Source organism: Neofelis nebulosa, chromosome 13, assembly GCF_028018385.1.
Source record: "Neofelis nebulosa isolate mNeoNeb1 chromosome 13, mNeoNeb1.pri, whole genome shotgun sequence".
Lineage (NCBI taxonomy): Eukaryota > Metazoa > Chordata > Mammalia > Carnivora > Felidae > Neofelis > Neofelis nebulosa.
Window position 1 is genome coordinate 51,218,720 of NC_080794.1, and position 24,995 is coordinate 51,243,714.

Consider the following 24,995-nt stretch of genomic DNA (forward strand, 5'->3'; position numbering starts at 1 on the left):
TTCTCTCCGCAGAAAGGGATCCCTCCCCTCCGTTCATTTTCTCTCTCCCAGCTCGCAATCACGCACCTAAGGCCCCTCAGATTGTCCCAGTGGGTCCCTGGAAGCGACTGTCTCTTTGTCTCCTGGACTCTCAGAGTTCAAAGTCCGTTAACACTGCTTTGTTTGAGAGAGGAGGGAACTTTGGATCCTCCTACTTCTCCACCATGTTGGCCCCCTCCTTTTCCAATACTTCATGTTTCGAATATGACTTTATGGGGCAAATTCAGAAAGTTCATCTAAATTTGGTTATTTGTACTTATAAAATTAGAACCTTCCTGGTGCTTTTTGGCCACTGTGGTCCAAATTTATGAGGTTTTTGGAGTGACAGTGGGATTCATGGGGTCTGGAGCCGATGGCCAAGAAAGAATTCTTGAAGTCGTCTTTGGTGCAAAAAGGTGATTTTATTAAAGCATGGGGACAGGACCTGTGGGCAGAAAGAGCTCTCCAGCACACTTTAAAAAAAAAGAGTTATACCTAAGTATTTATTCGTTTTTTGAGCTTTATTTTACGTGACATTTTTAACGTTTTGTTTTCCAGTTGTTTAATTCTAGCATATAGGAATATGATTAATTTTTACATGTAATTGTGAACCCTGAGACGTTGTTAAATTCACTTATTAGTTCTATGAGTTGTTTTTTTTTTTAATACATTGCTTAGGATTTTCTGTGTAGACAATCATATTGTCTGGGAATAGTGAGGTTTTATGTCTTCCTTTCCAATCTGTTGTTCCAAACACGGTACTGAATAGGACCAGTGACAGCAGACATCCTTGATTTGTTCTTAGTCTTGGGGAGAAAGTGTTCAGTCAATCTTTTGCCATCAAATATTATATCAGCTCTGGGTTTCTTCTTCCTTGTAGGTGTCCAGTATCAGGTTATGGATAATTCCTTCTATTTCTAGTTTACTGATAACTTTTTTCATGAACAAATGTCAAATTTCTCAAATGCTTTTTTCTGTGTGTGTTCATGTTATTTTATTTTAAAATTTATTTATTTACTTACTTATTTTCTGAGAGAGTGAGAGAGAGAGGGGGGGGGGGCAGGGGGGATGTGGAGAGAGAATCTTAAGTGGGCTCCACTCCCAGCATGGAGTCTGATGCAGGGCTCTAGCTCATGACCATGAGATCATGACCTGCTTAACCAACTGAGCCACTCAGGCACCTAAGTTCAAAATATTTTAAAACTTTTCTTGAAACTTTGTCTTTAACCCATGAGCTATTTAGAACTATGTTGTTTACAGCATGAATGTGCTGAATACCACTGAACTGGTCACTTGAAAATGGTTAAGATAGTAAGTTTTATGTCATTTGTTTTTTATCACAACTAATAAGAAATACGTTGTTTAGTTCCCAAGTACATGGAAAATTTTCATTTATCTTTCTATTATTCATTTTTAATTTAATTCTGTCACGATCAGAGAACATACTTTGTATGATTATACTTATGTGATATGGTTTAAGGTTTATTTTATGACCTAGACTATGGTCTCTTTTGATAAAATTTCCACAGAATGTGAAAAGAGGGTGTATTCTGAAGTTGTTGAGTGGAATGTTCCCTACGTCAATCACATTGGTTGTTTATGGTGTTGTTCAGTTTTATACTTTTGATTGTTTTCTGTCTACTTTTCCTATCAATTACTGAAAGAAGAGTGTTGAAGTCTTCAGCTATAACTGTGAATTTGTCTGTTTGTCCTTCTACTTCTACTAGTTTTTCTTTATGAATTTTGATGCTCTGTTATGAAATGCCTACACGTTTTGGGTGCTGTGCCGCCTTTAATGATTGTGCAACATAACCTGTTCATTCCTGGTAATTTTCGTTGCTCTGAAGCCTGTTTTTTTCTAGGATTAGTAGAGCCACACCAGCTTTCGTTTGGTCAGTGTTAGCATGGTTTAAATTTTTTCTAGCCTTTTTCTTTTAATCTGTCTATGTTATTATATTCCAAGTGTGTGGCATATAATTTGGGTTTTTTCTCCCATTCTGACAATATGTGTCTATTAATTGGGGTATGTGGACAATTTTTATTTCATGTAATTTTTGATATGGTTGGACTTAGGTCTACCATTTTGTTATTTGTTTTCTCCTTGTTCCCCCTTTTTTGTTCCTCTGTTTCTCTTTCCCTAACTTCTTGTGGATTATTTGAATACATTATAGTATTCAGTTTAAATGTATCTGTAGTATTTTTTTACTATCTCTCTTTGTCTTCTTTCTTTAGTGCTTGTCTTAGGGATTACAATGCACATACTTAACATCCTACTTAGAATTAATATTTTGCTACTTCAAATGGAATACAGAAAGTTTACCTCTATGCAGGTTCCTTTACTCTCTGCTATTTTTGTTGTAATATTCATAGTGTTACATCTAGTAATATTTTTCTTTCAACCATCATACATATGTTAAGAACTTCAGAAAAAAATGTAGTCTATTTAAAAAAATATTTATTTAGAGAGAGAGAGAAAGAGAGAGAGTGAACACAAGAAGGGGCAGGGGTAGAGGGAGAGGGAAAGAGAATCCCAAGGAGGCACCACACTGTCAGCACAGACCCCAAAGTGGGGCTTGATCCCACGACCCTGGGATTATGGCGTGAGCCAAAATCAAGAGTAGGATGCTTAACTGACTGAGCTACCCAGGTGCCCTGAAAAAACATACTCTGTTAAGGTTGTCCAATTATTTACCATTTCTCTTGGTCTTTCTTCATTCCTGAAATACCATGTTTCTTTCTATTACTATTTCCCTCCCATCTGAAAAACTTCCAGTGTTATTTTTTGAGAAAATCTCATGACAAGAAATTCTCTTTGTTTTCCTTCATCTGGGAACATATTTCTTTTGTCTTTATTTCTGAAAGATATTTTCCTGGATATGGAATTATGTGTATTTCTTTTCAACACTTTACAATTATTGTTCCTTTAGTTTCTGATTTCTCATGAGAAAATCCACAGCCATTCAAATTGTTGTTCCCCTGTATATAGTGTGTTTTTTTTTTCCTCTGGCTGCTTTCAAGATTTTTTTAATTGTCTTTAGAGTTTAGTAGATTGACTGTGATGTTCCTGGGCACATATTGCTTTGTTGATTTTGTTAAGCTTCTTAAATCTTTAAGGGTATGTATTTCACCAGATTTAAAGAAACAACGGCTAAAACTTTCCTGAAAATTTTTTTTTACACTACACTCGTTCTCCTATTCTTCTGGAACTCCTACAATAGGATGTTAGATCCTTCAGTATTATTACACATGAGTTTGAGGCTTTCTTATGTTGAAAAAAGAAAACTTTTTTTGTTGTTCACATTGGGCAATTTCTGTTGATCTATCTTTCAATTCATGGGCTCTTATCTCTTTCATCTTATTGTTTTATTGTTCTCATTTAGTGAGATTTTTAAATTCATTATTGTATTTTCAGCTCTTAAGTTTCCATTTGACTCTTTTTTTACTGCTTCAGTTTCTTTACTGAGACTTTCTAGCTTTTCATTCATTTCAATAGTATTCACCCTTATTCCTTACCAGTGTGGTTACTAACAGCTGATTTAAAGTTTTGTCTGATAATTCCAACATCTATGTCATCTCAAGGCTTCTCATCATCTATTGATTATCTTTTTCTGTGTGAGATATTGAGATTTCTCTGACTTGTTCTATGCTAAGTAATTTCAGATTGTGTCTGGGACATTTCGAATGTTGTGAACTCTAGCTCCTGTTCATGTCTTCTGGAGAATGTTGATTATTTTGCTTTAGCAGGCAACCAACCAGGTTAGGTTCAGTCTGCAAGGTCTTACCTACCTTCTGTGGACAACGTTTCCAGTGTTAGTTTGGTTTCACAGACTTGCCAGTGCGATTTGATCTATTCTCTATTTGCCCATGAAGTTGCCAGTATAGGGTGGTAGTTTCTCCTTGAGTTCAGTTCTCAAAGCCTTTGGAATGTGGTTTAGGGTCAGATCCGCACATGCACAGCTAGCTCAGAGTTGAGCCCAGAGGTTGATACATCATCTGACGTTCTTAAGTCTCCTCCTCGTCATCATCTCCCCAATACTTTATGGCTCTCAGGGGCCCCTTCCTTCTCCTCTGTCTAGGAATGTGAAGCGTTAGTTTCCCTGCCATTTCACATACTTCTCACCACTGCATCTGTTTCTGGGGCCAAGCAGGAAAGGAAAAAGAGGGACAACAGCAGTAGGAATTTGGCCTATATTCTTGGAACCATGGTTATTTTGGTTTGAGAGGATTGTCTTCTCCCAGGATTTCAGGCACCTGCCTGGCCACTGCTACTGCTGTGGGGTTGCCTGGAGGCTGGCTGAGAAAGAATGAAGAAATCTAGCAAAGAAAATCCCAGGGGTTCTCCTCCGTGTTCTATGATTTGCAGTGGCCTCCTTTCCTGCTCTTCAGACCAGAAACAGAGATCTTTTCTTGGTGCTCTGTCCTTGTCTGCACGTGGTGCCCATTTCAGTTTTCAGACTCCCTATGAGCCCATACCAAGGAATGCTGGAGGGAGAAGCCCCAGGAAATAAACTCAATGCCAGTTGTGTGGTGCTTTAGGTTTGGTTTCCCTCTCTGCTACCATTTATGTTTCAGAGCCATCAGAGAGCTGCTCGTGTGTCCTATGTGAGTTTTGAGTTGCATTCGGTGGGTAGGACAGAGTAGAGCATGCTTACACCATCTTGAAGGGATCCGGAAGCCCTTGTATGTGTGTGTTCAACATAAAACGAGAGCGGCTCCATCTCCTACAATGCCTGGAAAGAAGGGGAAAGGACAGGCAGATAACTTGCGTTGAATATCAACTGTGAACCAGCCACAGCGTCCTGGTGCACAAAAGCATTATTTAATGTCTCTCTGAGGCAAGAGCTCCAGTTTGTGAGCTCCACTGTCTAGTTGGGGAAAATTAAGCTCAGACTAATTATTTCAAAGTCATATAGATAATTAGTGGTAGACTGAGGATGTGTATTATGGCCTGTCTTAGAAAAATTCAGAAAGGTTTGTGAAAAGCAAAAGACACTGGAAAACTCAAAACTGATACCCTGCTCCCCCTTCTCTCTGCAGGATGGATGAAGGGGACGCTGTGATCATACACCCCGGGGTCCTGTGCATCATGGTGAGACTGCTGCCTCGGTTGTACCATGAAGACCACCCCCAGGTACTTGTTGATGAACACACATCTTTGTCTTTTTCACATGACTGATCGTTTAAGCTCCTTCCGGCCAGACTGTTTTCTTTTTTGCTTTTGCCCTCAGTGCCCTGCATTAGCAGAGCCACCCTTGCAAAGCACCTTCCGCAGGGGAGATTCAGTATGTCTGCGACCCTTGACTGAGTTCTGCCCCCCCTTCCAAGGCCATTTAAAACAGGTCATTTCTTCTGGCAAAGTGACCTTCTAAAAACAACAGCCAAACAAAAACTAGTTGAAATGATTCAACCTTCATGAGGCAAGCCCTGGATGCTAAGGATGGTGCTGGGCCTTGGGGGGCTCAGCAGTCCTTGCCTCCCATCCATTCATCCGTCCTGTGGATGTTGGCTGTGATCCTGGCTTGGCGCTCTGTGGAGGACATGCCAGGCTGACAAGATGGAGCCTGTCCATGGATCCTGCATCCATCATGGGGACCAAGAAGTGGTACCAGTGCAGACAGGCTAAATAAATAAGCTCACAAATAAATATACAATTACCAATTATGACAAGTGATAATGAGGGGAAAAACAGGATGCCGAGAAAGAATAATGGGAATGGAGATGGGGGAAGGCCTAATTCAATCTAATTTAGAGGAAGGGGTGGAGGTCAGGGAAGCCATCTCCTAGATGGTGACATTCAAGCCGAGCCCTGAAAGATGAGTAACAATTAACCAGGCAGGAAGGAGTCTGCTGCAGGCGGCTGGAGTGGGAGCAAAGGGGGAGAGTGGGGAATGTGCCAGATGTGACAGGCAGAGGAAGACTGGAGCCTTGTTTAAGTATGGAGTTCTGTCTCAAGGGCAGCAAGAAGCATCTCTCAAGGGAGTGGACGATGACTCTATCGGGTTTTTGTATCAGAAATATCTCTTTCGTTGTTGCGTGGGGAAGGGCCTGGGAATGGGGGCAGAAGTTAGCGGGCCATGTCTGCAGTTCCACATTGGCGGTGGCTCAGGTAGGGTGGTGTCTGGGTCAGTGTGAAGAGAGAGGAGACATCGAATCACAGAGCCCCGAGATGAATGGGTCCAGGGAGCGGGAAGAGGAAGTCAAAGGCAACCCTCAAGTTCCCGTCCTGGAAGAACCAAGGGCCCTATTGCAGAGTGAAAGGATGGAGCAGTAGAACAAGACAATTCTTGAACCAAGTTCACTCCGTTTGTATGATAAATACTTTAGAAATTCTGAAGAAGAAACTGGAAGGGTTGAGGAAGACCCGGAGGATGCACGCTTTGCTTAGCAGCAGATGGAAGGAAGTGAGTGGAACGGAGCAACCAGGCGTGGTGCTGGACCCTTTCACAGCTTATTTGTCCTCACAGCAGTTTCAGCGGGAGTATTATTATCTCTTTTAACCAGCGGGGAACCAGAGACTCAGACAACATAAAGCGCTTTGAAGGATTCCCCGTTGGTGGACTTGGTATTAAATGTGGTCCTACCTGGCGACAGGTCTCCTGGTCTGTTCCCTGCACAGCGGTGGCTTCCTTGGGAAGAATGAGGGGCGGGGGTTGCAGGCCCAGCTTTTCTTTGTCCAGGACTTAAAAAGGAAATGATATGTTCTAGGAAGAAGTGACAACTAGGGGCGTTATTAGTCACAGCCTGAAAATGTCAATGACCTGGTAAAATACTCTAAGTCCTCCGAAGTCAGTGAGAGAAGTAGAGTCAGGAGCAAAAGCCTTGATGTGTAAGGAAGGGAACCGTTTTCACTAAGGCAATTCTGTAGTATTTGATACAGGCTTAAAAAAAAAAAAGAGTGGGGGGCTGACCTGTTTCCATGGCTCTATGTCCCTTTGTAACTGGAATCATTGTTCTGGTTCTTATTCCTTTTCTGGGAAGTGACAATGAAATGATTATCAAACCAATGAATAGAGACACACGTCATAGTGACATGGAAGGCACTTTATATTTTTCAACATTTATGGAAAAGCAGCAGGCTGGGATAAAATGGGTCTGATTGTCTCTTTAGTTATCTGTTGCTGTGTAACCAACTACTGCCAAGTTAACAAACCATGTCATTCCTTCTCATGGTACGTGTGGGGTAGGAATTTAGACGGGCACGGCAGGGACAGCTCCTCTCTGTGCCACGTGGTAGTCGGTGGGATGGACCATTTAAGATGTCTTCTTTACTCATGCAACTGGTGCCTCGCAAAGCTGGTTCTGATGGCAGGGGCTTCCCGGGCTGGGTCACATGTCTGGGGCCTTGGTTTGAGCTGCTCATAAGATCCTGGGTTCTCCTCCATGGAGCCTTCTCCATCTGGCCTCTACCTGTGTCCTTCCAAGTGGACCCTCCAACCAGCCACATAGTAGCTCAGAGACCCCAAAGGCACAAAAGCAGAAGCTGCCTGCCCTTCCAAAGGCTTAGGCCTTGAACAAGGCAGCCTGGCTTCCACAGCGTTGGTCTACTGGTCAAAGTGAGTCATAGGTTCAGCTTAGACTCTGTGGGAAGGGCCATATGCCTCCCTTACTGACGTGAGGGGTTGCATGCATATACATAGGACAGAAGGAATTATTAGGGGTTATCTTTTAAGACCAGTGCCTACTTGCCTTAAGCATTAACTGGTAGATAAAAATATTCGACCCCTAAATAAAATGTCCTTTAATTCTTTAAATGTCGTCTAACCATTCAGTTGTCTCAAGTGTGGGACTTTGCTTTCTTTACCTTGGCATTCAAGATTGGCCTGCCTGGAGCATTTTGGAAACTAATAGACACTCAGGGGCTATCTCTATGCTAGGCATGTTATTTCATCAATATTCGTAACAGCTCATTCCAGTACTCTAGAATCTCCCCATTTTGCAAGTGCTTGAGGCTCAAGAAAGTTCTGTGGTCATGGGGCTGGTGAGGAGAGGTCTGGAACTCACTCCCAGGCCCCAAGTCAAGAAGTGCTTGATGAATGGGTCTCTCATTCTTTGAAGCTTTGGCAGAATGTAGGATCATGCATTCTTAGCCTTGTACATTTTTCCAGGTGCAATAGCCTCATTGTGAGGATGTCTGGCTTCCTCAGCTATATTTCCAACCACGTAATGTGCTTGCAATGAGAACAACCAAGCCAGTGGTATGAGTGGCCTTAGCAGTCAGGCGGTTGCTGGTGGATGTGTTGTGCGAAACTCCACCCCAGTGATGACCCGTGACGTGAGACAGAGCAGAAAGTGGCCTATCTCTCATCTCCTAGGGCATGGAAATTGTATGGATGGACCTGAGTTTCAGATCCACTCTGTGAGTTGTCACATTAGTGCATGGAGTGGGACTCTACTCCTCTGTGATGGCAATCGGACGTATTAAGTATGCAAATGAGAGCTCCATTTGTTAGGATTCTTTTTCTCCAGTCAAGTCACAATAAGTAATTTAAGGAGAAGTCTAATTCTCCCTCACTGTCTCAAACATGCAAATGAAATGTAGTAGTGCGTTTTCTCAAATATTTGCTGCAGGTGCCAAATCAGCTATTAAAAGTTGAATAATTACAGTAATTAATTTCTGGAAGTGGGGGGGGGGGTGGGAAACCTCATAACAATCAATAGAAGAGCAAATCAAATGAGAAACGAGACCACACAGGAAAAAGCCAGAACAGAAAGGGCTGCAGGACTGCATCTTTGGTGCAGGAAAGTGCAGTAGATGGCAGTGTTACTAAGAGGATGGAATGTGAGATCCCCCTCTCCCCTTAGGGGGGCCTGATTATTCCCAGCATTACACGTGTAGCCACCCTCCTCAGATGATCTTCCTACCTCATGGGTGAGAAACTGATGGCTTTCCAAGGCACAGATGTCATTTCAGGGGTGATAGCTTAAATAACTACACATATGGGGTATCTGATTTCTTTCTTTTTTTTTTTTAACTTTTTTTCTTAACGTTTATTTATTATTGAGAAACAGAGAGAGACAAAACATGAGCATGGGAGGGGCAGAGGGAGGAGGAAACAGAGAATCCCAAGCAGGCTCCAGGCTCTGAGCTGTCAGCACAGAGCCCGACGCAGGACTCAAACCCACAAACTGTGAGATCATGACCTGAGCCGAAGTCGGACGCTCAACCGACTGAGCCACCCAGGCGCCCCTGATTTATTTCTAATCACGGCCGCAGGAAATTGCTTTGCTCACAACCAAGAGGTGTCTTTCCCCCGACCCTCCAAAATGTTAGCACCATGAACTGCTCTTGGAAAGATAATCCAGTTGGGGTTTTTTTTGGCCTCCTGTGTCATCACCAGTTAAAATTGGACTGGGGGAATTCAGCTGTGACTGTTGCTGTCCTAAGCACAAGGCAGACATGGAGTCCAGCTCAGTTCTCTGGGGGCTGAGTTGGCCTCAGAAAGAAGCAACAAATTGGCAAGAAGACGTTTTCCCTTTCTAGATGCTCAGCAGCCTTAAGGGTCTCGTTGTAAGGATATGGCTGTGGGCCAGAACTCTGACCGGTCCTGCAAGGGCTCTCTGGTCCCCAGCATCACTCTGCTTTCATCAGGACTGCCTTTTTCAGTGCCTAGTGGGGGGCATTTGCTTGTGCTCGTAAGTGTAACTCAGAGGGTGGGAAGCCAGATCCAGTTTCACAGAGGTGGAACTCAGATTGTGACGGAGCAGCCAATGGGATGTACGTGCGACTGTGAATAATTACTCACACCTTCTAGATGCTGCTGGGGATTCAGAGATGAATGTCACGGGAGCTCACACTCTGAGTCGAGGGTGGCTAGGAAGAGGAGTGTAGAAGACAGCAAGACCACACTCTCATGACTATACCAAAGGTTTGCCCACCGGGCCTTGGGACAGAGGGGAGGGAAAGCCACAGAGAGCTGGGGATATGGCTGGAATCTGGAGCCAGGCTTTAAAGAAATGGCGCCTGGGTGGCTCATTTGGTTAAGCAACCCACTTCCGCTCAGGTCATGATCTCACCCTTCGTGAGTTCGAGCCCCGTGTCAGGCTCTGTGCTGCTAGCTTCAGAGTATCTGTCTCATTCTCTCTCTCTCTCTGTCCCTCCTCCACAAATTCTCTCTCTCTCTCTTTCAAATAGATAAATAAAAAAACAAACAAAAAAAGACATGCCCATGCCAGCTCAGGTAGAGGAGGGAGGGAAGAGGAGAAGCTCATCCACAGATAGAAGCATGCGTGAAGATGTGTATTTGGGGACTTTTTTTTTTTTTTTAATTTTTTTTTTTAACGTTTATTTATTTTTGAGACAGAGAGAGACAGAGCATGAATGGGGGAGGGGCAGAGAGAGAGGGAGACACAGAATCTGAAGCGGGCTCCAGGCTCTGAGCTGTCAGCACAGAGCCTGACGCGGGGCTCGAACTCATGGCTGGTGAGATCATGACCTGAGCCGAAGTCGGACGCTTAACCGACTGAGCCACCCAGGCGCCCCGTGTATTTGGGGACTTTGAGTCGTTCAGCTGGGCTAGGGTAGACCACATGGGTAGAAAGGCAGTGAGTAGGGCTGCAAAAGTCAGCCAAAGCCACACCATGAAGGGCCCTGAATACCATGCTAAGAGAATTGAATTGTATTGGGTTACCATCCATCATCATCATCATCATCATCATTATCATCATCACCACCATCATCATCACCACCTGCACCACATTCTTAAGTGAACACCAACTGTATGAGAGTAGATTTCAAGCTTTGAAGACAGCAGGGTTTCAGATCTCAGCTCTGCCCCTGAACAGTCACACAGCTGTGGGAAATGACTTAACCTCTGTGACCCTTAACTTTCTTGGCTGTAGGGTGGGGGATAATAATATCTTCCTTGTGGCATTATTGTTGACGATTAAATGACGCAGCGCGTGAGCGCTCAGCACAGTGAGCAGAACATACACCGCAGCATGGGAAACACTTGCTAAGTGGTGAAACTACTGCTTTTAGTGGCTGGAAACTCTACAAGCATTTTATCTTTATAAGACCCCTGCAAGGTGGATATCAGTGTTCCCACACTGCCGATGAGGACTTAAAACTTGTAGAAATTGAGCGACAGATTTAACATGGTTGCTAGGTGGCAGACGTCTGTGATGCCAGGCTCCTGGACCTCCAGCCTCTGTGCTGAGTGGCCTTTCCTGCGTGGACTTGGTAACCACAGGAGGCTATTGGAAAGCAACAACATGATCAGACCTGGGTATTAGGGAGACCGTGGTCTACAGTCAGTCAGTACCGCAAGTCACTGTTGGGTGCGTTCCAGATTCTACCGCCCTGGAAAAGTCCTGGGAAGTCTGATGGGACAGAAAAAAAGATCAGGCTCAGGGCTGCATTTGTCTATCAACTCTTTGTACCTTAATTTGGAAAAGCATGCCATTTTCTGGAATTAGCCTGCATTTCAAACACATTGAACTAATCATATGGGTTTCAAATAACTAAAATATTGACAGTGTTACTAGCCCTGGGTAGCGTTGTGTAAGAGCAGGCTATTTTAAAAGAGCCATTTCCTCCAACAAGGAAATGGGTAAAGTAGGAGTCTCATTTTGTTAAATTGTGACACATCAGAAATTCCAAATATGGTGAATTTTGGGTAACCTATGCTCTTTCCTACTGAACTCCCAAAGCCCCCGGTTTCTATTGTTTCTAAATGAGAAAAATCTCAATCCTGGTCAAAATCCAGTTTTCTTTTTAGGGGAACCTCTTAAATAGAGCAAATAGACACAATCTCACATAATGACAAAGAGGATCAAAAGCAAGACACAAGGAATGCAGAATGATGGAGTAGAAGTTAAAGTTAGATGGGAAGACCTCTGGCCCAATTGTCAGGTAACCTCGCTTCTAGTCTTTTCTACCATCATTAGTTCCACGACTCATGTAGGCTACTTCCTGTCTCCACATCTCAGTTTCAGCTACTCAGATTTGGCCTAGATCACAGGGGTTGCAAACTCAATGTCTTGGGACCAGGGAGGTAAAGGAAATGAGTAGGTATACATAATAGGAAGTGTTGAGGCCTGTGGCTCTAGGGAAGGGTTCTTGTCTTGCCTAAAGGCACTTCCACTTAACTAAGGGGCAATAAAACAGGAGGAAAGCCAAACTGTGCCCACCAAATAAAACACTTTTATACACCATCAGTTTAGGACCCTTAAGAGATTTAAATTCCCTTCCTTATGATGAATGCATGACACTGTTAAAATCATGGGCTTTGGAGTAAGACCTGGGTGGAGTGCCAGTTCTGACACTCATTAGCTATGTGGCCATAGGAAACTGATGTATCTTCAAGTCTCAGTGTCCCCTTATAATATTTCCCCATTGGGAAAAGTAGTGGAGAGTGTAGTTGTAAAGTACTTAGCATAGTACTTGGCACAAAGTATCTGTTCATCAGACACTGGCTCCATTGTACCCCCACACCCTTCCCTTCTAGCTTTGGCAGTCTGTGTTCCTAGGACTCTGAGTCATGGCATACAAGAAATTTGGAAAGAGTAAATGGAAGATAATGCATTTTAGGTATATTTCCAACTGGCATTTTACTATTGTGAAATTAATAACAGAGAATTGATGTTGAACTACATGTTACAGTCTACTTAGGAATCAAAAGGCTGAGTTCTCTCTTCTGCCTGTTTTGCATTTGGTCTATGACCTGGGTGAAGCTTCAATGGTGGATAGCATAAAACTGGGAGGAGGAGTTACCCACTGGATGACGAAATGGGGCTGTGAAGGTTTCTACCAGCCTGAGTAACGGATTAGAATCCCATTGACTCAAAATTCAGCAGAGATGATCAGGCCTGTGCTCATGTCTTAATGCACATATCCACTGGGTGGGGAAGGAACAGAATACGTGAGAGAGTCCTAGGGGGTTTGGTGCAAGGTCAGTAATTGTCCCAAGTGAGTGAGGATACTGCTATGGTGAGTTCTACTTCTTGCTATATTTATAGAACTATAGTGCCCAATTTGAGGGAGGTGGTCGTCCCATGACCCCTTAACATGCTGCACCGCTGTTTGTCCAGAGGTGAGAAGCCAGGATGGCAAGGGATCCGAAAAACCTCCTTAGTCATGCAAGGAATAGTGAACAGATCTCCGGGTGGGTAGCTGAGAGAGAAAGACATTGGGGAAATGAGACCTGGGCAGATACTTGTCGGTCAGTTGTTGGTCGAACAGTAGAATGCACACACCAAGATCAGTTAGTCAAGCAGCAAATTATTTGTGCTTAATAAAAGGACAAACTTGCCCAGACTGGCTGGGCAGCTGTGGAGGTAATGAGCTAATCTGCCCTGGGGATTCCAAGTGGCTCAGAAGTGTGGCTGTTGGTGAGTTACATATATGTGAGACTCCCACCTGGCTTCTCAAGATGGTGGAAATGGTCAAATTACTGTGTACCACTTACTAAATTCAGATGATCCCCGTGTGGGGCAGAGCCATGAGCACTTAGTTTTTCCTGTAAGTTTTGAGAGGTTGGCCTAAGACAGGATGGGATAGGTACCCACTGCCCAACCCATAGAGTCGCCAGTGTCAATCGGTTTTGCCTCGAAAACCCAGAGCTAGCCAGTACTCTGCAAGCTTCAATACCTGGGGGCCTGAGAGGCAGCGATTACAGTGATAAAGTGGCCTCTGGAGCTGAACTTCTGGTTTGGATTTCTGTGCCTCCCCCATGTAATCTCAGTAAGCTATAATCTCTCTGGCCTCAGTTCCCTCATCTGTAAGATGGGGTAATAATAGCAACTAGCTCATGGTGTTTGAGAATTAAATGAGCCAGTACATGAAAGCACTTAGAAGGGTGAGCCTTCAAATAGTGAGTGGGCAGTGACGTTAGCTCTCATCACTAGCCACGGAGCCTGCGAACATGGTAGGTGTATACTCTCGCTCTTAGAGTGAGCTGGTACACTTCACAGTGGCCTTGAAAGCCAGACACTTGGTTGGAAGTGTCCTCTACCACCATTAGAGGAGAAAACCACAACCAAGAAGGGTTAGTATCCTGAAAACACCTGCATCCTATAAGAAAAAGCACTTTCACAGAAAGTGTTTCTATTGACTCCCACAACAACATACTAGGGTGGCACATATTTTCGTTATTCTCATTTTTTTTTTCAACATTTTTTATTTATTTTTGGGACAGAGAGAGACAGAGAATGAACGGGGGAGGGGCAGAGAGAGAGGGAGACACAGAATCGGAAACAGGCTCCAGGCTCCGAGCCATCAGCCCAGAGCCTGACGCGGGGCTCGAACTCACGGACCGCGAGATCGTGACCTGGCTGAAGTCGGACGCTTAACCGACTGCGCCACCCAGGCACCCCTCGTTATTCTCATTTTAAAGCTAAGGAACTGAGGCCTAGGGAAAATAAGGAGCTAGCCCAAGTTTACTCATTAGTCAGTGTCAAATCAGCATGAGAACCTAGCTGTGGGTAGATCTTTTTGCCCTGTGGCTAGAAGGTGATGGAGGCGAATGTCTGTCTGGAAGGTCAGAAACAACACGCCAGGCCTTGCGCCACAGTTTGCTTGTGAATAAATCCCTCATCTCTACAGAAGACTGTGTATTCTACAGCCTTGTTCCGGGAATCTCCTCCAGACGATCGTGGATGGTAATCTGTTAGCAACAACAAAAAAATCTCCTTTAACAATATCTCTTAACAAAGTCATGTCAACACTTGACTTTGGCTAAAGCACCAGAGACACTCAGGGTAAGTTTATGCCTCCTCTTCTTGGGGGAAGGAAGCCTGGAGGGAAGGCCTGGCCGTCAGCAGGAAGGGTTCTGGCTGAGGGTGGTGTTGGGCCTCCTGCAGCCCTGCATTGGGCTCCACTGCTCACTTGATCTAGCTCTCATGCAGTGAGGGCATGTGTGTCCAAGGGGATGGCAACTCTCCACGGATGGTTCAGGTTCCAGGCTGTGCAGGCAGCCTCCTGGATGGATGTTTACAGGCTGGTTTCCCTGGCGATGTTCTCACAGCTGACCACAGACTCATCGTGGGGGAGGGCATTGGGTGCTGGGGATGAGTGAGCCCGGCTGACGACTGGCTGTGATTGCCAGCCTTTCCCTGAAAGGCCATGTCCACTTTCACCCCTTGATTTTTGCACATGCTATTGCCTCTCCCAGAAAGACCATTTTCCCTGCTAGCCCGGCTCTGTCTTCATTGTCTTTCAACGCTTAGCTGGCACATCATCTTTTCTGACCACTCTTAGCCTTCTGGGTTAGGTGCACCTCCTGTTTTCTAGAACACCTTGAGCCCTTGTGCTTGCACTAACTGGAGAGCTGTTGCAGTTGATGCAGAAACAGGTGCTAGGGCAACAAGGGTGAAGGGTCATTATTTCAGGCAGCGGTTCACAGTGTGGTGGAGACTGGGAGTGGTAGAAAGTGATCTATCATCTGTCTACTGAGAGAGCCATCAGAGTGTAGCATTTGTTTATTTATTATTTATTTATTTAAAAAATTTAAATTTATTTTTGAGAGAGAGAGAGACAAGAGTGAGTGGGCAAGGGGCAGAGACACAGAATCTGAAGCAGGCTCCAGGCTCCGAGCTGCCAGCACAGAGCCCCATGAGGGGACTCGAACCCACAGACTGCGAGATCATGACCTGAGCTGAAGTTGTACGCTTAACTGACTGAGGCACTCAGGCACCCCAGAGTGCAGTCATAGGATTGAGGTATGGACAGTGCTGTTTGGGAAAATCTGAAAAGATGTCTTACATGTGAGAACGTGTGAATTGTCTCTTGAATGATAACTAGGAACTCGGCAAAGGGATGGGGGTACAAAGGGCATTCCCAGCTTCAGGCGTCAGTCGAAACTGGTGTGCACATTTGGCAAAGGGAGGGACTATACTAGGCCTGGAGACGGGGTGTACCACAGGGGAGGATGCAGTAAAGTTGGAAAGAGACAAATCCCTTATAAATAGAAGATCCTGGGCTTCTGTTACCAGGCGGCATTAGCCATCACATGCATGTAATTTATGAAAGAAGCAGGAGGTTTGGAGCAGGCACCCGTATGCATTTAGGTATTAGTTGCATGTCTGTTCAAGTGGATCAATGAAAGTGCCTTCAGACATGGTTTCTACTGATTTTGGTGCTACTTGGGCTTCTTACACATAAGCCAGGACCACAAACTCCCACACCTATAGGGTCACGTGGACACCACAAATGAATCTATCAGGCTGTGGCGAAAGGGAAAGTTTATACCCATATATAGAAAGAACTAATTCTAAGTAAGCAAAGATAACAGCTTGTCAAATGAAACCCATCTGTGGGCCCTACTTACCTGTGATATCTCTGAAGAGCTGAGGTCACTTAAATTAGATCATGTCTTTTCCAAAATCATCAAAGAACATTTCAACTAAATTGGGATAAGCAACCAATCCCAATTTGAGTAGTTCAGTAGAACTCTCTGTTCTTTCAAGTGTCCGGGGGAAGCACACGTGGTCATCTGATGGCTTTTACATCTACGTCAGGATATACCATGGACTGATGTGCCCAAAGCCTTGGAGGAATCCACCCCACCAGGACCCAGCCCTCCTTGGGCTCTGGGACCTTATTAATCTGGACCAGGAGAGAAAGTGAGGGAGAGAGAGAGAGATGAAGAAGAGTGAACATCCACAGCTAGACAAGGGTAGACTTGAAGGCTTGACTGTTAAGTGGATAAAGTAAAACACTCCTAAAGGCTGTCCCACAAATTGCTCTGTGATAATTTACCTTGGGGGTCCAGCCTGCCGGCCAGCCTGGTGACCCTGCGTAGCCACCATGGAGTCCTAATTGAACCACCACCCCCTAGCCTCCATTGGAAATAATATGCGTTAGGAAAATCAATCCATTTGGAGGGGGAGAAACCAGACTGGCTTCCTGCTACTGCTCATATTTTCACTAAAACCCCATTTTTACTGGAACCAACATTGAAAAAACCAGCACATTTTATTCAAAACAAGGCAATATTGTTATTGACAGAGCTGCAGTGATAATGAGGACGATCAATTTTCCCTCCTCCATTATGGGGTATTGAGCAATTTTGGAGTAAACTTGTGGCATCATTAGACAAGATCAGCATTTCTCCCTTTCGAAAACTTCCGTGTCTGTCTTTCTTTCTTTCTTTCCTTCTTTCTTTCTTTCTTTCTTTCTTTCTTTCTTTCTTTCTTTCTTTTCTTTCTTCCTTCCTTCCTTCCTTCTCTCTCTCTCTTTCTTTCTGTTTTTCCTTTTTTGCGTATTTAGATTTTAAGTAGCTTTTCTCTGGTGGATAAAGAAGAAAAAAAAGCAAACAACAACAACAAAAGAAAGCCAAAAATCCCTGAAGCAATAAGTGAAGTGCTGGTAATAAAACTGGAGATTGTAGACATTTATTTTTAATTCTTATTAATAAGAATTATTATTAATAATACACTGCGAGGTATTTTTGCATCTTGCTTCATACGGACTGTCTCCCCAACTTTCACCCCAAATTAAAAGACTACAGATACCAAATAATCCAGATTCTGGGAGAAGGAAACTTCAAGGCAAGGGGGTGGAGGCTCCCTTTTGGTTCCGAGAGGAACGGAGAAGAGGAAAGGCCGAGGTGCACACCCTGTGGGATGCAGGGAGAGACACTGAAAATTGCAGAGGAAAGGTCTGGGGAAGGGAGTTAAGGAGGTTGGGCAGATTTCCACGAGGAGGAGCTCCTCAAAGTGAAAGTGATGGAATTATTTAGCGCAAATGAGTTTTGGCATTTCTCCCTTCTGTCTCTGGTCCCTTTTGGGCTACACATTGCCTCTACTGGTTTAGGCCGGCTGTGTTAATAGTGACAAGGAAGGGGTTGTCTCAGCCCACTCAGGCTGCTATAAGAAAATACCATAGACGGGGTGGCTTATAAACAACAAGAATTTATTTCTCTCATAGTTCTGGAGCTGGAAGTCCAAAAGCATGGTGCTGGCAGATTCAGTGTCTGGTGGGGCCCCACTTCCTCATGGATGGCCCTGTTCTTACTTTGTCCTTATATGGCACAAGGGAAAAGAAGGCTCTCCCGGGTCCCTTTTATAAAAGCATTAATCCCATTCATGAGGGCTCCACCCTCGTGACCTAATCACTTCCCAAAGGCCCCACCTCCAAATACATCACATTGGAAATTAGGGCTCAGCATATGGATTCTGGGGACACAGGCATCCAGTCCATTACAGACACCATCTTCCCCCAATGATGAGATCTTCCTTTGGCATCAGTGATGTTGGCAACAGGATGACACTTCATTTCAGAATGACAAAATCTTGCCTGGGAGCAATCCCCCTGAAAAAACATTCTAATGTAGTTTAAATTTTAAACTAAAATGAAAATGGCCTAAAATTTTAAGTTGGAAGTATTACTGAAGATAGGGTAAAAACAGAAATTTCACTAAATGCCATCAGTCTGTGGCAGGAGCTCTAGCGATGTGCTCTTGGAAGGAAGAGAGGAAGGTAGAGGGTGAGCTGTGTGACCCCTTCATTTTTTTTTTTTTTTAAATCTAAGAACTGATGATAAACAGTGTAAATATGTGCCCCAAATACAGTTTAATCCTTGAAACATATATGCTACTAAGCGGTGTCTGAAGCCTGTGGAAGAGTGCCATCTTATTAATTTCAGTCCCTTAGTGATACAAACATAGTCTTGATCACTGTGGGCAGGGTGTTCCCAAATCGCTGCACACGTGAGGAGGAGATGGGAAGTGAGGTGATCCTGAGCATGGGGTCTGGGATCAAAGCCAGGCCCTGCCTTACCATGCGGCCTGGACAATGAACTTCTCTGGGCTCAGTTTCCTCATCTGTAAAATAGGGAGAGTAATAGTACCTCCATCATAGGGTTGTTCACGGGGATTATATAATCTATACATGTCAAAATGCTTAGACTAGAGCCTGGCACATCCTGGACACCCAGGAAATATATTCATCTCAGAGCAAAATTTGGCCCTCACAGTAGATGCCAGGCTCAGATTCCCTTCTAGATCCAAGAGCTCCTCAAAATGCACGAGGGGCTGCAGGGAACTGCTCCCACCCAGCCACTGTAAATCCTCTGCTACAGCTCCTTTTCTTACTATACTCAGAGTGTCCCCCTCACCCGTCTTGCCTGTAGCCTGTGATTCCCTTGAGAGCGGGGACAGTGTTTTGTAAATCTTGAAATTTAGCCAGAGCCTGATGTTGAAGAAGCCATTAATACTTGTTTGAGGCAGAGGGGGAAGAAGGGCAAGCGGTGAAGGACTCCAAGAAAGCTTTCATGGTTGGGAGAGTGGGTGTACATATCAGATGGTCTGTGACTTGATGGGAAGAGAAGCTAGTTATCGTTAGAAAGAGATTATTCAAAGACAAATAAAGAAACTGATCCCATTCACAATTGCACCCAGAAGCATAAAATACCTAGGAATAAATCTAACCAAAGATGTAAAAAATCTGTATGCTGAAAACTATAGAAAGCTTATGAAGGTAATTGAAGAAGATATAAAGAAATGGAAAGACATTCCCTGCTCATCGATTGGAAGAATAAATATTGTCAAAATGTCAATACTACCCAAAGCTATCTACACATTCAATGCAATCCCAATCGAAATTGCACCAGCATTCTTCTCAAAACTAGAACAATCCTAAAATTCATATGGAACCACAAGAGGCCCCGAATAGCCAAAGTAATTTTGAAGAAGAAGACTAAAGCAGGAGGCATCACAATCCCAGACTTTAGCCTCTACTACAAAGCTGTAATCATCAAGACAGCATGGTATTGGCACAAAAACAGACACATACACCAATGGAATAGACTAGAAACCCCAGAACTAGACCCACAAATGTATGGCCAACTCATCTTTGACAAAGCAGGAAAGAACATCCAATGGAAAAAAGACAGTCTCTTTAGCAAATGGTGCTGGGAGAACTGGACAGCAACATGCAGAAGGTTGAAACTAGGCCACTTTCTCACACCATTCACAAAAATAAACTCAAAATGGATAAAGGACCTGAATGTGAGACAGGAAACCATCAAAACCCTAGAGGAGAAAGCAGGAAAAGACCTCTCTGACCTCAGCTGTAGCAATCTCTTACTCGACACATCCCCAAAGGCAAGGGAATTAAAAGCAAAAGTGAATTACTGGGACCTTATGAAGATAAAAAGCTTCTGCACAGCAAAGGAAACAACCAACAAAACTAAAAGGCAACCAACGGAATGGGAAAAGATATTTGCAAATGACATATCGGACAAAGGGCTAGTATCTAAAATCTATAAAGAGCTCACCAAACTCCACACCCAAAAAACAAATAACCCAGTGAAGAAATGGGCAGAAAACATGAATAGACACTTCTCTAAAGAAGACATCCGGATGGCCAACAGGCACATGAAAAGATGCTCAACGTCGCTCCTCATCAGGGAAATACAAATCAAAACCACACTCAGATATCACCTCACGCCAGTCAGAGTGGCCAAAATGAACAAATCAGGAGACTATAGATGCTGGAAAGGATGTGGAGAAACGGGAACCCTCTTGCACTGTTGGTGGGAATGCAAATTGGTGCAGCCACTCTGGAAAACAGTGTGGAGGTTCCTCAGAAAATTAAAAATAGACCTACCCTATGACCCAGCAATAGCACTGCTAGGAATTTAACCAAGGGATACAGGAGTACTGATGCATAGGGGCACTTGTACCCCAATGTTTATAGCAGCACTCTCAACAATAGCCAAATTATGGAAAGAGCCTAAATGTCCATCACCTGATGAATGGATAAAGAAATTGTGGTTTATATACACAATGGAGTACTACGTGGCAATGAGAAAGAACGAAATATGGCCCTTTGTAGCAACGTGGATGGAACTGGAGAGTGTGATGCTAAGTGAAATAAGCCATACAGAGAGAGACAGATACCATATGTTTTCACTCTTATGTGGATCCTGAGAAACTTAACAGAAACCCATGGGGGAGGGGAAGGAAAAAAAAAAAAAAAGAGGTTAGAGTGGGAGAGAGCCAAAGCATAAGAGACTGTTAAAAACTGAGAACCAACTGAGGGTTGATGGGGGGTGGGAGGGAGGGGAGGGTGGGTGATGGGTATTGAGGAGGGCACCTTTTGGGATGAGCACTGGGTGTTGTATGGAAACCAATTTGACAATAAATTTCATATATTGAAAAAAAAATAAAAATAAAAAAATAATAAAAAAAACATTAAAAAAAAAAAAAGAAAGAGATTATTCAAATTAGTGCCTTTGTGGTTACTCCTGCCTTTACACTGGTGGACTAACCTAGACATGATCTGTGTTGTCAGAGATCCCCTTTCTTGAGACCAAAAACTCGGCCAAGGGTGTGTAATATATAAAGCATGCTAGGGCCTCAGGTAGGGTTCCTCAGAAGTGGAGCCCAAGGCAGGGGCACAGGTACATCAGATCCATCAATGGAGGGATTCAAGGAAAGGGGAGTGAAGGAAGCAGGATGATACAGGGGAAGAAGCTGAATGAAGATTAGCTGAAGTCCAGCATCAGCCTGAGCCCACAGGGCGGGGCTTTCAGGCATGAACTGCACCACCGAGGCAGAAGCCATGACCTCACGGCTGTAGTCTGGCGTGTGTGTGTGTGCACGCATGTGCACGTGGTATGTGGATGTGTGTGTGTTTGCATGCGTGCGTGTGTGAGCGTGTGCACATATGCATGTACACAAACACATATATGGCTCTGTGGGCATGTATATACATGTGCATGCATGCACACACACATGCATGGATGCTCCTGTGTGTCCATGTGTGCATACACTTTTGAGTATATATGCATGAGTGAACTTGTATGGGGGGGCACATTGCCCCTGGACAGGGCAGCTCCCAGTTGGGGAAGGGCAGCCCTCTAGAGAAGGCATAGCTATGATGGGTACACTCATCTGGAAAAGGAGGTCTGGGGGAGGCTCCCATAGCATCCACTGCAGGAAAATACCATTACGTTCTAACTGGTATCCCTCTCACTTCAGACAATATCGTATACAACAGTAAAAGAGAGTGTGGGCAGCCCTGAGAGTTTTTGTAGAGGAATTTCTCCCTCTCCACCCCCACCCCAGACTGTCTGCATCACTACAGAGGGCTGGGAATTTCAGGCGTTTATTTTTTGACGAAGAAAAGAAAGGAAGATTGCAGAAACCATGTATTCGGCTCAAATATTCACTGAGCTGACCCTATGCGCTCTCTTCTGCGGGCCTCAGGGACATAAAGATACTGAAGGGACTGGAAAAGTAGTAAGGGTAAGATAAGAGCACCACTATCCATGTCTGAGAGATGGACAAAGGACAGTGGGAAGGCCCATGGGGGCGGGGGGTAGTGACAATCAGGGGCTGAGGGCAGGCGTCGGCGAGCAGCTTGCGCAGGAGTGGCGACTTGAGCTGGCGTGGGCGCTGAGCGTGGCCTGGTCCGGCCACAGCCAGTCTGCATGGGCACTGCCTGTGAGCCTGCCTCCCTGGGGCACTGCACCTTCTGTGCCGGGGGTACGACCTCAAACACAGGGCTGCTTTGTGAGCGAAGGCTGTGGGGGTGTGGGACCCTCCAGAGGCTCAGCCACTGTTCAGGACTGCAAACCTGTCTGACCCCGGTCTTCCTACCTTTTGAAAGGAGCCATGTGTCTGGACTTTTATGTGAAATTTCCGGATGTTTAAATGTTAGCAATTAATTCAGAAACTGCTTAAACATCGCGCGGGGCAGACACCGCGTCTCTGGGGCAGATGCGGCCTCTTGCTGGCCGGCTCGCAGTCTCTGTTTTAAGCCTCTATGTCTTTGGCAGCTGACCTCAGTGGCCCCCATCCTCCCACAGACCAGCCTCTGGGGTTCCCATTGCACGAGAAGTGGGCACATCTGAGAACCCCCGATATAGAGTACAGTTAGAACAGGCTGTGTGGGTGCAGGCGTCTGGCCCCACAACCAATTTGGGGCCTGGTTGGGGGCCTATCAAAGTTGCCCACAAAATGTCCTGACCTCCAGGGCTCACTGTTTGCTTTTGCTCTCTTAGCTTTCCCAGGAGATCCAGTGCTCCATGGCCAGTCATATCCAGTCCCTGGTGAAATCGGAGAAGAACCGTCAGGTCATGTGTGAGGCGGGGATGCTTAGGACCCTTGTGGCCTCCTGCCGCAGGGCCCTGACCACCAGCACCAGCCCCTTGCACTCAGGCCTCATCAGGATTTTTGAAAAACTTGCCTCCCAAGCCATCGAACCAGACGTGTTAAGGTACTGTGTGCCGCTCATTAAACACTGCTGAGCTGCTGGCAGCTGTGCTCAGGCCCAGTGGACAGTAGGAGTACACGGGACAGGTGTCCCCATGCCCCCTCCTGCACCCCCTCTGTGCAGGGTGTGGCCCTTCCCAGTATTGGACAGCGCGAGTCCAGGAGGAACCCCGGGTGCATGCGGGCGGTGCAGAGACCCACAAAGCAGACATAGCCCCTCCCGTGGAGCTGTGGTCTTCGGAGAGAGGGGAATCTTCAGAGGGTCCTGCAGACAACACAGAATAGCATGGTGGGGGGTGCTCAGTGGATAATGCCAAAGCTACGGGAACTGAGAGGGGCGGGGGCTGTGAGGGCTTCACTGCTCAAGGGGTGAGGCTGTAGGAGCCAGGCTGGTGTGACAAGCAGTGGCCGAGACTCCCGACAGAGAGAGGGACAGAAGCGGTGCTCCCTTGTATCCTATGGGAGCCTTCCTGCTGGCGGCCCCTCCACGAAGCCACCTGGTGCCTGGAAAGCTGAGCAGGAGGGAGAGGCACAGAGCAGACAAACGGAGCAGACACAAAAAACGGAGTAGGACAAATTCCTTCTTCTCTCTTCCAAATCTGGTTTGAGGCTGCTAGCTGGTCAAAGACACCTAAAGGCACCAGCTCTGTGGTCTGGGTGCCAGGCCAGTCTCCCTCTGTTTCTGCATGGCTTAAGGAAACGCTTTCCAAACAGAGAGAAGGAAAGTGGAGGAGGGCATCAGGGAGCACTGAGATTTGGGAAAGTGCTCGGATGAAGCTGGAGAACACTTCTGTTCATAAAAGGTCTTCATTTTGTTTCTCTTGCATGTTCTGATCCTTAGACAGTTTCTAGGTCTTGGAGTTCCCCCACCTCCGTCAGCTGCAACGAAAATCCTCCATTCATCTTGTGTCCACGGAGGGGACTCTGGAGGCTCAGGTGAGGACAGAGGAAAGAACAGGAACAGGTTAATGGGAATTAAAAAGAATATGCATTCCTTAGAAGGGAGCCTTCACAACAGGTGGGAAGCAGACAGATTTAAAAAATGGTATTGCCTGCTGCTCAGTGGAGCAAATGAGGAAAAGCAGGATTGGTGGTCCCTGGAGAAAGGGCAGATCTGGAAGGAAAAGGATGACCCTCATCCTCATATAAGACAAGTGATGCTGGGGCGCCTGGGTGGCGCAGTCGGTTGAGCGTCCGACTTCAGCCAGGTCACGATCTCGCGGTCTGTGAGTTCGAGCCCCACGTCAGGCTCTGGGCTGATGGCTCGGAGCCTGGAGCCTGTTTCCGATTCTGTGTCTCCCTCTCTCTGCACCTCCCCCGTTCATGCTCTGTCTCTCTCTGTCCCAAAAATAAATTAAAAACGTTGAAAAAAAAAAAAAAAAGACAAGTGATGCTGAGCGTGCCCTTGGCCCCTTTGGTCCCAGATCATGGAAAGAGCGATAGGGTTTCCTTCATGATACAGTGCATGCTAGAATACCCAGAGCCGTGCCTGGATGGAAGTACCAGTGATGGTTTTTTGCACAGCTCACAGCTCAGGGGACAGTTGGGCGATCAAGAGGCCAAAGCATTGGGTGGGTCCCCTAGTATCAGTCCTGGTACCTGGGAGGCTGCTGACTCCAGGGACCGGCTTAAAGAATAGAAAGCTATGGGCAGGTTGAGTGTGGATCACATAATTGAAGAACATGGATGGAGATTCAGCTGATCCTGGCAATCAGGGGAGGGGAGCAGAACTTTCAAAGAGACAGGCTGCTGTGAGCGGGGAGTTCAGGGAGCCAGGACAAAGTGTCAGTGAGCGACGGCCAGTGGGGCAAGCCAATG

The 24,995-nt window shown here is 45.5% G+C and overlaps 1 protein-coding gene across 7 annotated transcripts in view; it reads left to right on the forward strand.

The window, feature by feature from the left end:
- The window catches only part of WDFY4 (WDFY family member 4), a 297,907-nt gene that overhangs the window by 74,871 nt on the left and 198,041 nt on the right, over window positions 1-24,995 (forward strand). For all 7 annotated transcript variants that reach the window (XM_058696988.1, XM_058696987.1, XM_058696986.1 and 4 more), the window contains 3 exons: window positions 5,056-5,149; window positions 22,967-23,181; window positions 24,019-24,113. In XM_058696988.1, coding sequence (XP_058552971.1) covers window positions 5,056-5,149; window positions 22,967-23,181; window positions 24,019-24,113 — 404 coding nt within the window. The remainder of the gene's footprint in view (window positions 1-5,055; window positions 5,150-22,966; window positions 23,182-24,018; window positions 24,114-24,995) is intronic.